This window comes from Bufo gargarizans, chromosome 2 (genome assembly GCF_014858855.1).
Source record: "Bufo gargarizans isolate SCDJY-AF-19 chromosome 2, ASM1485885v1, whole genome shotgun sequence".
NCBI lineage: Eukaryota > Metazoa > Chordata > Amphibia > Anura > Bufonidae > Bufo > Bufo gargarizans.
Window position 1 is genome coordinate 701,836,992 of NC_058081.1, and position 13,123 is coordinate 701,850,114.

Below are 13,123 nucleotides of genomic sequence, written 5' to 3' on the forward strand. Positions count from 1 at the left end.
GCAGGTAACGGATCAGAGATTTTTATTTATTTTACGCACTTCTGTAGCGCTACTATATTCCGCAGCGCTTTACAGACATTAGCATCCAACTGTCCCCAATGGGGCTCACAATCTAAGGTCCCTATCAGTATGTGGGAGGAAACCGGAGAACCCTGAGGAAACCCACGCAAACACGGGGAGAACATACAAACTTGAGAAATTTATACGCGTCCCCTTGTAGAGTTTACAGGTGTCAGCAACAGTGGTATCTTGTGGGGGGAGATCATGTGAAGGGTGGAGTTCCCCTTTAGTTATGGGCCAATTGATCTGCTGGCTGCATGAGGTCGTATACAAGATAATTGTAAATGACTACATAATGAGGGGATCCCACAAAATGTGTTTTTCACTGATCAACAGAATATTAGATTGCAGAGATTCAACCTTTTGGGACCCCAGCAATCCAGAGAATGAGGGAGGGGGTCCTCTCTCTGAATGGAGGTGTAGTCTGCAAGTCCCTCCATTCACTTCTAGGGGACTGACAGAGTCCTAGCCCCAAGAGGTGTGGAATGTATACAGCTGTACACATGGAGGTGTAGTACACACCCCATGCACCAGGGGGCGCTCCAGCCACGAGCAGAGAGCCGGATCCTAGCGTCCAAAAGATGATATATTTAGCATCGGTTGCTAGGGCTACGGGTCACCACCCAGCAACCAATCGTGCCGCTGCTCTCATTTCCCAAGAAGTGATCTACTATGTGATTGGTTCTTAGGCGCACCAGCTCCCCATCCGTTACTGCTAACGCTCCCTCATTTTCTGACTTTCCGAACTCTGCGGCTTCCAGGTCATGGTGGGAGTTGTAGTCCTGGGGCGGCTCTAGGCTCTCATGTGATCTCAGAGGAACGCGCCTAACAGTATAGTCACGTGTCGAGAATCAAAACAACTCTACAGCCCCTCCCAATCAGCAACTGCCCCGCCCAGTCTCTGCTCGGCTAAAGCTGTATTAGTCACGCCCCCATACGTCGCTTCTGCCGTTGTACCGCCCCCTGGTGACGTAATGTCACTTCCTGTCTGTCCCATGACAGCCCCGGAGGTCGGGAGCCGGTCGGTCTGGGCGGATGGATCCGCGGGAGGTGAAGGACCGGATCCTGGAGAACATAAACCTATCTGTCAAGAAGGTGACCCCCGCCTCCATTGTGTGCGCCCCCTATAGACTGTTCAGATTACAGTGCCCCCTGCAGGCTGTATATGAGATGCAGTGCTCCCAATACACCTAGCATTATACCTAGTGGGTCCTGTAGACTCACGGGCAAAAACTTCTATAGATTATACTTTATATACAGCGTGCCCTATAGACTACGTTATATACGGCGTGCCCTATAGACTGTACGTTATGTACGGCGTGCCCTATAGACTGTACGTTATATACGGCGTGCCCTATAGACTGTACGTTATGTACGGCGTGCCCTATAGACTGTACGTTATATACGGCGTGCCCTATAGACTGTACGTTATATACGGCGTGCCCTATAGACTGTACGTTATATACGGCGTGCCCTATAGACTGTACGTTATATACGGCGTGCCCTATAGACTGTACGTTATATACGGCGTGCCCTATAGACTGTACGTTATATACGGCGTGCCCTATAGACTGTACGTTATGTACGGCGTGCCCTATAGACTGTACGTTATATACGGCGTGCCCTATAGACTGTACGTTATATACGGCGTGCCCTACAGACTGTACGTTATATATACGGCGTGCCCTATAGTACATTTTAAACCCTGTGGCATTAGTTATAATACATGAGTATTTTGTATAGCGCCTCGTATCACCCACATGTTGTGCGCTCCTGCAGGGAGGGGCCTCCTTTATGCTGCTATTATCTGTGTATGTATATAGTGTATAGCATCCAATGTGTGGGCAGCGGGTCCATCACTACTCTGCATCCCCATACACAAGTGCTGCAGGATAACGTGGCATGCTGTGAGTTGTAGTTTCCCAGTATTTGGAGAGATGAAGACTGCTGTCCTGTGCAGCTGATAACTGATGCCAGCACAGACGCATTAGAGTGTCAGCTCTGCAGCCGTCTCTGGACCTCACAGGGGTTGCCGTCAGTTCTCTCTTCTGGAGGGTGTATAGTCGTGTGTAGTTTTTAGGATGTGTGGTCAGGACACAGGGAGTCGCATGTCAATAAGCCAGGAGAGCAGGGGTTAATTGGACAGCCGACAGACCTGTTTTTTTTTTATTTTAGGTTCCTCCCTGACAAGTGGTGAGGAATCTGCGAGTGAGTCCTCAGGTGATGGCAGTGCTGCAGAGCATCGCACTCAAGCCTGTAATTCTACCAATGCCTGAGCCAGAGCATTGGGCCAGATTTATCACGACTCTGACAGCTCACTCCACTTCAACATATGGCTAAAGTCAGTTTTAGCCAAGTCAGATTTATGATCGGCCCTTTAAGACTGTAATAAATGTGGTTTGACGGTAGCAGTTTATCCGTCAGTAAGCAGCTTTACAAAAGTCGCACGTTTTTTTGAAAAAGTCGCATGTTCTATTAAAAAGTCTCAAGATAAGCATGGTCCTCGCTGGAGTGAAATTGCGACTTTTTTAATAGTCCCAAATAGTAAATCTGTCTAGAGATTTATTTACATAAGAAAACACGCCCACGTTCAGAAAACTGACGAGCATAGTGCAGAGCAGAAAAAAGTCGCAAATTTGTGCGCAGTTTTAGCGTTTGGGACTTTTTTTTGAACTTTTTCACTCCATTATTCTGACCTGAGCTAATGATAAATCTGGCCCATTGTGTTTACATCAAGCTGTTAGGCCCCTTTCATACGGGCGAGTATTCCGGGTGGATGCGATGCGTGAAGTGAACGCATTGCACCCGCACTGAATCCCGACCCATTCATTTCTATGGGGCTGTTCACATGAGCGGTGATTTTCACGTATCACTTGTGCGTTGCGTGAAAATCGCAGCATGCTCCTCTTTGTGCATTTTTCACACAACGCAGGCCCCATAGAAGTGAATGGGGTTGCGTGAAAATCGCAAGCATCCGCAAGCAAGTGCGGATGCTGTGCGATTTTCACGCACGGTTGCTAGGAGACGGTCGGGATGGAGACCCGATCATTATTATTTTCCCTTATAACATGGTTATAATGGAAAATAATAGGATTCTGAATACAGAATGCATAGTACAATAGCGCTGGAGGGGTTAAAAAATAAATAAAAAAATTAACTCACCTTAGTCCACTTGCTCGCGCAGCCGGCATCTCCTTCTGTCTTGATCTTAGCTGTGTGTAGCAACAAGGACCTTTGGTAACGTCACAGTCATCACATGATCTTTTACCATGGTGATGGATCATGTGATGACCGGAGTGACGTCACCACAGGTCCTGTTGCTACACACAGCTAAGATGAAGACAGAAGGAGATGTTGGCTACGCAAGCAAGTGGACTAAGGTGAGTTAAATTATTATTATTTTAACCCCTCCAGCGCTATTTTACTATGTATTCTGTATTCAGAATGCTATTATTTTCCCTTATAACCATGTTATAAGGGAAAATAATACAATCTACAGAACACCGATCCCAAGCCCGAACTTCTGTGAAGAAGTTCGGGTTTGGGTACCAAACACGCACAATTTTTCTCACGCGAGTGCAAAACGCATTACAATGTTTTGCACTGGCAACGCACCCGCACATTTTCCCGCAACGCCCGTCTAAAAGAGGCCTTAGCTTCAGTGCATTGTGGATAGCTGTGCCACCTGTGAGCCTTGGTTTATTGCAGATAACGTGTGCCACCTGTGAGCCATGGTGCATTGTAGACCATGTGTGCCACCTGTGAGCCATGGTGCATTGTAGACCATGTGTGCCACCTGTGTGCCTTGGTGCACTGTGGGTGGCAGGTGCGAGATGCAGATGGAGACAGCTATAAGCAGAGCCTTGTGGCACAGTTATAAATGGGGGGGGGGGGGGGGGTTGTTGAGTGCCAGTTGTGAGGTGCCCTGGCAGCAGACCTGTCACCCCCCTGTACTATTCCCTGGGCATGGACGTTACTGGGGATCTCCTGGGATCTACCACTCGTCCTGGAGCTGCTGGAACATTACCTGAGATGATGCAGGTTACATATCACATGCTCCAGGACCGGGGGAGGGGTCTGAACTTTGCCCCTTAGGTTAGTTTTGGGCTCAGACTTGTTGTGATGGGTCCTCTGCGGGCATAGTGGTCAGCGTGCAGCTGTAAGAATAGACCCTATGACCTGCAGTGACCCTGCCAGGGTGTCTGGAAATAACGGGCCTCAGGACTGATGGCTGTTTTTGAGCTATTTTGGATCATTTGACCTCCAAGGCCGATGGCGGTGGGATGCTGGGACTTGTAGTAGCTTGCACCTCGTGTCCTGGAGGTGGTGTCTCATTGGCTGGAAGGTGGTGTCACCTGGCGAGGAGACATGCTTACACTTGTAGTTCAGAACACGTTTCTGAAATGTCATATGACCTGCCTGTGTATGTAAAGAATCCCAACCGTCAGGAAATATAATTACAAGACTGATTAAGGAGCAGTGTCGTCAGTGTAATTAGGCCTGTGACATAGATCTGTCTATTGCTCTCTGTTATCAGCCGTTTCAGGCTGGGGAGGGTCTGATTTTAGGGTGAGGGACATGAATGGTGCAGACCGTCGGGGGACCATCCCTCTAATGGCAGCCTGGAATTTTATCCCTTCAGGGATTTGTCTTGATTGACTGAATGTATTGAAAATAGATTCTGATTGGCCGAGAAGAGTCATTGTGGGCGGGGCTTCATGTGACATCCTTTTGCTCAAGGGCCCTTGAGCAGATTTCTTGTCCTTTTTCCGGTGCTTATTACTGCCAGTTCCCTAGTATACCGGGGCCCCTCATTCTGACAGGATGTGGCCCCTTTAATTGTCAGCTCTGAAGGCCGGGTCTTGTGATTGCTTGTGTTGTGACATTGTGGGGACAGAAGTTCCCTTTTTTTGGGGGACCTGAACAGTGTGCTGCAAATCCAGTGACCTATATCATGTGCATTTACGTTAGTAAGGACAGGACTGCAGCACAGAGGATTTCAGGCCAGAAGTGTGCAGATCTTGTGGGTGGCCATAGAGTGAGGTTACCTAATGGGAATAGAGGTGTCTCCCAGCAGCACAGAGGATTTCAGGACAGATGTGTGCAGATCTTGAGGGTGGCTATAGAGTGAGGTTACCTAGTGGAAAGAGCGGTGTCTCACAGCAGCACAGAGGATTTCAGGACAGAAGTGTGCCGCTCTTAAGGGTGGCCATAGAGTGAGGTTACATAATGGAAAGAGAGTGGTCTGCCAGCAGCCCAGAGGATTTCAGGACAGAGGTGTGTAGATCTTGTGGGTGGTCATATAGTGAGGTTACCTAGTGGAAAGAGCCTAGTCTCCCAGCAGTACAGAGGATCTAAGGACAGAAGTGTGCAGATCTTGTGGGTGGGCATAGACTGAAAGCTAGATAGTGGAAGGAACAGCATCTTCCAGCAGGACAGAGGATTTCAGGGGAGCACTGTGTTGCTGGTTTGCAGTAACGCCTGGTCTTTTCCCCCCCTTCTCTTCAGTTACAGAGTTACTTTGCTGCATGTGAGGATGAGACCCCTGCCATCCGCAACCACGACCGGGTCCTGCAGAGGCTGTGTGAGCACCTTGACCATGCCCTGCTGTACGGGTGAGTGAGATTTGGGGGTTCTGATTTGATGTGGAATCGGGGGATAGAACAATTTCCTTGACCCGGGTCCTGTCTCGCGCAGTTTGCAGGACATTTCGTCGGGTTACTGGGTGTTTGTCGTCCACTTTACCCGCAGAGAAGCTGTGAAGCAGATTGAGGATCAGCAGCATGTGGCGACGCTGCTGGGCCGCAGTGAGTACTGATGATCTATAGCCGCCCGCAGTGACCCGCGGTAGGCATGTAACCTCTGCTGTCCCCTATAGGTCGCGCCTGGCTGTACCTGGCACTCAACGAGAATTCCCTGGAGAGTTACCTGAGGTTATTCCAGGAGAACCAAAGTCTTCTACAGAAATATTACTACAAGTATGTTCTGCGAGCAGAGACCCCCACGCCATTGTGCACCCCCATCCCCATTTCTTCCTTCCCCATCTTAATGTCTGCAACAAAGCCTCCCCCTCTGTGTCTTGTGCAGAGCCGCCTCCCCCGTCTGTGTCTTGTGCAGAGCCGCCTCCCCGTCTGTGTCTTGTGCAGAGCCGCCTCCCCCTCTGTGTCTTGTGCAGAGCCGCCTCCCCCTCTGTGTCTTGTGCAGCGCCGCCTCCCCCTCTGTGTCTTGTGCAGCGCCGCCTCCCCCTCTGTGTCTTGTGCAGCGCCGCCTCCCCCTCTGTGTCTTGTGCAGCGCCGCCTCCCCCTCTGTGTGTTGTGCAGCACCGCCTCCCCCTCTGTGTGTTGTGCAGCACCGCCTCCCCCTCTGTGTGTTGTGCAAGCACCGCCTCCCCCTCTGTGTGTGGCCCCCCTTGTGTGTGCAGCGCCCCCTCTGTGTCTTGTGCAGCGCCGCCTCTGTGTCTTGTGCAGCGCCCCCTCTGTGTCTTGTGCAGCGCCCCCTCTGTGTCTTGTGCAGCGCCCCCTCTGTGTCTTGTGCAGCGCCGCCTCTGTGTCTTGTGCAGCGCCGCCTCTGTGTCTTGTGCAGCGCCGCCTCTGTGTCTTGTGCAGCGCCGCCTCTGTGTCTTGTGCAGCGCCGCCTCTGTGTCTTGTGCAGCGCCGCCTCTGTGTCTTGTGCAGCGCCGCCTCTGTGTCTTGTGCAGCGCCGCCTCTGTGTCTTGTGCAGCGCCGCCTCTGTGTCTTGTGCAGCGCCCCCTCTGTGTCTTGTGCAGCTTTCCTCTTCCATGACCTCTGTCTACCTCAGTGCGCCTCTCCCCCCACCCCAACTCTACCACAGCGCCCACTGCCATGTTGGCTGCAGTGCCCCTTCTTTCCCCACCTCCATGCATAACACAGTACTATCTTCTATGCCTCCATATCTTCCCCAGCACACTCTTCTTCTCCCACCCTCACCGTACAACATGCAGTACTGTGTTTTTATTTTCCAGGAATGCCTTGGTCTGCAGCCACGATCATCTCACCCTTTTCCTCACCCTCGTGTCCGGCCTGGAGTTTATTAGATTTGACTTAGAGCTGGTGGGTAGTCGGCATTCTATGGAATTTTGTGGTCCTGGATACAGGAAGTGGAAGTGACCCAGCCCTTTTTTAAAGGGGTTGTCCTGGATTAGGCTTTTTTTCTGTCAAGATCAGTGCCGCTCCCGTCCCCAGGTTATGTGTGTTATTGCGAGCTCAGTCCCATTCATTTCAGTGGAGCTCAACTGCAGTACCAGACACAACCCACAGACAGGTGTGGCGCTGTTTTCAGAAGAAAGTAGCCATGTTTTCCTAATCTTGGACAACCCCTTTATGCTGCAAAACAGAATCGGGTGAAGTGTTCTGAATTTCTTTGATGCTTATAAAAACAAAAACAAATGAGGGTGAGCAAACACCCCAAAACTAAGCATAACAAGTAGAGACCATCACATCTACACCCTTCCATTCATATCATCATATGTGGACATTGCTGTGGAACTACTGATCCTCTAGATTACAGGAGTTGGGACATGTCTTCCACAAACTTGCTGATTGTTTTCAGCAACAACCAGCAGAACAGTGAGTGCAATGTATAATACAGATGTAACTCAAAATCAGTATATGATAAGTAATGTACAGTCGTGGCCAAAAGTTTTGAGAATTACATAAATATTGGAAATTGGAAAAGTTGCTGCTTAAGTTTTTATAGTAGCAATTTGCATATACTCCAGAATGTTATGAAGAGTGATCAGATGAATTGCATAGTCCTTCTTTGCCATGAAAATTAACTTAATCCCCAAAAAACCTTTCCACTGCATTTCATTGCTGTCATTAGAGGACCTGCTGAGATCATTTCAGTAATCGTCTTGTTAACTCAGGTGAGAATGTTGACGAGCACAAGGCTGGAGATCATTATGTTAGGCTGATTGGGTTAAAATGGCAGACTTGACCTGTTAAAATGAGGGTGATGCTTGAAATCATTGTTCTTCCATTGTTAACCATGGTGACCTGCAAAGAAACGCGTGCAGCCATCATTGCGTTGCATAAAAATGGCTTCACAGGCAAGGATATTGTGGCTACTAAGATTGCACCTCAATCAACAATTTATAGGATCATCAAGAACTTCAAGGAAAGAGGTTCAATTCTTGTTAAGAAGGCTTCAGGGCGTCCAAGAAAGTCCAGCAAGCGCCAGGAATCGTCTCCTAAAGAGGATTCAGCTGCGGGATCGGAGTGCCACCAGTGCAGAGCTTGCTCAGGAATGGCAGCAGGCAGGTGTGAGCGCATCTGCACGCACAGTGAGGCGAAGACTTTTGGAAGATGGCCTGGTGTCAAGAAGGGCAGCAAAGAAGCCACTTCTCTCCCAAAAAAACATCAGGGACAGATTGATCTTCTGCAGAAAATATGGTGAATGGACTGCTGAGGACTGGGGCAAAGTCATATTCTCCGATGAAGCCTCTTTCCGATTGTTTGGGGCATCAGGAAAAAGGCTTGTCCGGAGAAGAAAAGGTGAGCGCTACCATCAGTCCTGTGTCATGCCAACAGTAAAGCATCATGGGACCATTTATGTGTGGGGTTGCTTCTCATCCAAGGGAGTGGGCTCACTCACAATTTTGCCCAAAAACACAGCCATGAATAAAGAATGGCACCAAAACACCCTCCAACAGCAACTTCTTCCAACAATCCAACAACAGTTTGGTGAAGAACAAAGCATTTTCCAGCAGGATGGAGCAGTGGCGTTGCGAGGGGGGTGCGGGCCGCACCGGGTGACACCAGTCTGATGGGGTGTCACCCGCCGGCCGGCAGGGAGGGGGCTGGGGGGGCTCTCTCCCTCCCCCCTGTGCTGCCGCTGCCTCCGCTAATGAGAAGAGGGATGGGAGGAGGAGGGGAGGGGCTGTGGCCACTGCGCCACCAATGAAGAAAACTGACCTGTAATACAAATACAGGAGGCGGGTGCCGGAATCAAATAGCCGGCACCCGACCTCTATGACAGTGAGCGGCACCTGAGGGGTTAACTGCCACTGATCGCAGCCCCCTATCATAGAGGTCGGGTGCCGGCTATTTCATTCCAGCACCCGCCTCCTGTATTTGTATTAACATTGAGTGCTCAGTATAATTAACATTTTGTGCACCCCCCCCCCCCCCCCCCAGTATAATAAAAATTTTGTGCACCCCCCTCCCAGTATAATAAACACTGGTGGCGCAGTGGGAAGTGCCAATGAGGGTTAAAAAAATAAATAATGAACTCACCTCCTCAAGTTGATCGCATAGCTGCCGGTCTCCTGTTCTATCTTCAGGACCTGTGGTGACATCACTGAGCTAATCACATGGTCCATTACCATGGTGATGGATCATATGATGTACCATGTGATGACCACAGTGATGTCACCACAGGTCCTTTCACAGGTCCTGAAGATAGAACAGGAGACCGGCAGCTGCGCGATCAATTGGAGGAGGTGAGTTAATTTTTTTTTATTTTTTTAACCCTCATTGGCACTTCCCACTGCACCACCAATGTTTATTATACTGGGGGGGGGGGGGGGTGGCCGCACTCAATGTATATTATACTGGGGGGGGGGGGGCGCTCTCAATGTTTATTATACTGGGGGGGTGGCCGCACTCAATGTTTATTATACTGGGGGGGGGCGCTCTCAATGTATATTATACTGGGGGGGTGGCCGCACTCAATGTTTATTATACTGGGGGGGGCGCTCTCAATGTATATTATACTGGGGGGGTGGCCGCACTCAATGTTTATTATACTGTGGGGGGGGGGGCGCTCTCAATGTTTATTATACTGGGGGGGCGCACTCAATGTTTATTATACTGGGGGTGCGCACTCAATGTTTATTATACGGGGGGGCGCACTCAATGTTTATTATACTGGGGGGCGCTCTCAATGTTTATTATACTGGGGGGGCGCACTCAATGTTTATTATACTGGGGGGGCGCTCTCAATGTTTATTATACTGGGGGGGCGCACTCAATGTTTATTATACTGGGGGGGGCGCTCTCAATGTTTATTATACTGGGGGGGGCGCTCTCAATGTTTATTATACTGGGGGGGCGCTCTCAATGTTTATTATACTGGGGGGGCGCTCTCAATGTTTGATATACTGGGGGGGGCGCTCTCAATGTTTATTATATTGACCTTCTACTATGCATTCTGTATTCAGAATGCTATTATTTTCCCTTATAACCATGTTATAAGGGAAAATAACACAGTGAATAGACTTTCATCTTAGCAACCAAGCGTGAAAATCGCACCGCATCCGCACTTGCTTGCGGATACAATGCGATTTTCACGCAGCCCCATTAACTTCTATGGGGCCTGCGTTGCATGAAAACGCACAACATAAAGCATGTTGCGATTTTCACACAGCGCACAAGTGATGCGTGAAAATCACCGCTCATCTGCACAGCCCCATAGAAGTGAATGGGTCCGGATTCAGTGCGGGTGCAATGCGTTCACCGCATTGCACCCGCGCAGAAATCTCACCCATGTGAAAGGGGCCTAAGGGTGAATAGGACAAGGGTTCCAGCCCCTAAGGGGGCTAATAGTAAGTGAAAATAAAACACAAACACTAAGGCTACTTTCACACTTGCGGTAGTGTGATGCGGCAAGCAGTTCCGTTGTCAGAACTGCCTGCCAGATCCGCCGATCTTGATGTGACTGAAAGCATTTATGAGATGCATCCGGATGCGGATCCATCTCACAAATGCATTGCAAGAATGAATCCATGTCTCCGCTTGTCATGCAGACAGACGGATCCGTCTTGTATCTTTTTACACATTTTTACCGGCATGCGCAGACCGGAAGGACGGATCCTGCATTCCGGTATTTTGAATGCCGGATCTGGCACTAATACGTTCCTATGGGAAAAAATGCCAGATCCGGCATTCAGGCAAATCTTCAGTTTTTTTCGCCGGAGATAAAACCGTAGCATGCTGCGGTTTTATCTTTTGCCTGATCAGTCAAAATGACTGAACTGAAGACATCCTGATGCATCCTGGACGGATTACTCTCCATTCAGAATGCATGGGGATATGCCTGATCAGTTATTTTCCGGTATTGAGCCCCTAGGACGGAACTCTATGCCGAAAAAGAAAAACGCTAGTGTGAAAGTACTCTAAAATATTAAAGTTTAAATCCCCCCTTTCCCAATTTTACATATAAAAAATATATACAATAAACATATTACATAGCGCTGCGTCCGAAAAGTCCAAACTATTAAATTATTAAAAAATATCTCCTATGCGGTGAGCATTTGCCATTTTTTAGTCACCTTGTCACCCCAAAAAATAGGATAGGACTGTTCTATTATGGGCCGAACGTTTCATAAAAGCGAATCAAAATTTTGGTATTGAAACAACCCTACGCCGATCTGATCGGCGTAGCGTTGTCACGATACCAAAATTTTCATTCGGTTTTGATTTGGCGACTAAAAATGTAATTTGGCTCCTAAATTTTTCAGTTCAGGAGCCAATGGCTACTAGGTATTTTTTATAGTCTGGAGCCCTGCTATCAGAGGCCGGCGCAGGCGGCGCGATGACGTCATCGCGCCGCCTAAGCCCTGAGCCGTACACAGCGCGGGACACAGGCCAGAAGAGGCCTGCATCGCATCGCTGCCAAAGAGGTAAGTGTTTTTTTCCTTTTTTTTTTTTTTTTTTTTTCTGTACAATACTGATGGCTAGTGGCACATGATAGGAGAGGCCCTATGGCTAGTGGCACATGATAGGGGGGGCCGCCTATGGCTACTGGCACATGATAGGTGGGCCTATGGCTACTGGCACATGATAGGGGGCCCTATGGCTACTGGCACATGATAGGGGGGCCCTATGGCTACTGGCACATGATAGGGGGGCCCTATGGCTACTGGCACATGATAGAGGGGCCCTATGGCTACTGGCACATGATAGGGGGGCGCCTATGGCTACTGGCACATGTTGATGGGGGGCTTAGGCTACTGGCACATGATAGGGGGGCCCTATGGCTACTGGCACATGATAGAGGGGCCCTATGGCTACTGGCACATGATAGGGGGGCGCCTATGGCTACTGGCACATGTTGATGGGGGGCTTAGGCTACTGGCACATGATGGGGGGGCCCTATGGCTACTGGCACATGATAGGGGGGCCCTATGGCTACTGGCACATGATAGGGGGGCCCTATGGCTACTGGCACATGATAGGGGGCCCTATGGCTACTGGCACATGATAGAGGGGCCCTATGGCTACTGGCACATGATAGGGGGGCGCCTATGGCTACTGGCACATGTTGATGGGGGGCTTAGGCTACTGGCACATGATTAAGGGGCATCTATGACGGCACATTTCACTGGCACATTATTGGGGGACATCTATGGGGGCACTTCTTACTGGCACATTATTGGTGGCACTATAGGGGCATCTACTGAGGCCACAAAGAACGGTTATTTTATATGGGGGCTCTGTATAGGGGCATTTTATACTGGGACACATTGTGTTGGGTACTATGGGGAAGGGGGGAGAGGACTACTACGGGGAACTGAGAAGGGGTATTTTATGCTTACAAATTATGGGGGACACTGAGGGCATCTACTGGCGCACTATATATCGGGCATTTTATACTGGTACATTATGGGGGCACTAGGGGGGAGAGGAGCACTATGGGGGCATTTACTGGGGTCACTATATAGGGGTATTTTATACTGGCACATTATGGAGGCACTATGGGGGCATTAGCTCAACTGGGGACATTACAGGGGGGTATTTTTTGCACTGACACATTATAAGGAGAATTATTTCTACTGGGGGGGGGGGGCATTATGGTGGGCGTTATTACTCCCCATGGTATGACCCCCTAGTAGCAGCACCAGCCTCTCCCTGCTCTGCTATCCCTCTGCCCCTTCTCCAAATACTTATTATGAAATCTTTCTCATTAGGATAAAACACATCATCAGCTCCACCGAGCCCCCGGCCAAAGTGTGGAAGTGGCGTCCGAGATCCCCAAGGGCCAAGCCAAGTAATTGTAAGTTTTCATATGAAATATGTTTGTTATATACATATAGCCTCCACTG

The 13,123-nt window shown here is 49.5% G+C and overlaps 1 protein-coding gene across 4 annotated transcripts in view; it reads left to right on the plus strand.

The window, feature by feature from the left end:
- The first annotated feature begins 1,016 nt into the window (after window positions 1-1,016).
- The window catches only part of PLEKHM2 (pleckstrin homology and RUN domain containing M2), a 39,048-nt gene continuing 26,941 nt past the window's right edge, over window positions 1,017-13,123 (plus strand). For all 4 annotated transcript variants that reach the window (XM_044282474.1, XM_044282476.1, XM_044282475.1 and 1 more), the window contains exons 1-5: window positions 1,017-1,155; window positions 5,569-5,675; window positions 5,758-5,867; window positions 5,939-6,038; window positions 7,043-7,130. In XM_044282474.1, coding sequence (XP_044138409.1) covers window positions 1,096-1,155; window positions 5,569-5,675; window positions 5,758-5,867; window positions 5,939-6,038; window positions 7,043-7,130 — 465 coding nt within the window. In that variant the 5' untranslated portion in view covers window positions 1,017-1,095. The remainder of the gene's footprint in view (window positions 1,156-5,568; window positions 5,676-5,757; window positions 5,868-5,938; window positions 6,039-7,042; window positions 7,131-13,123) is intronic.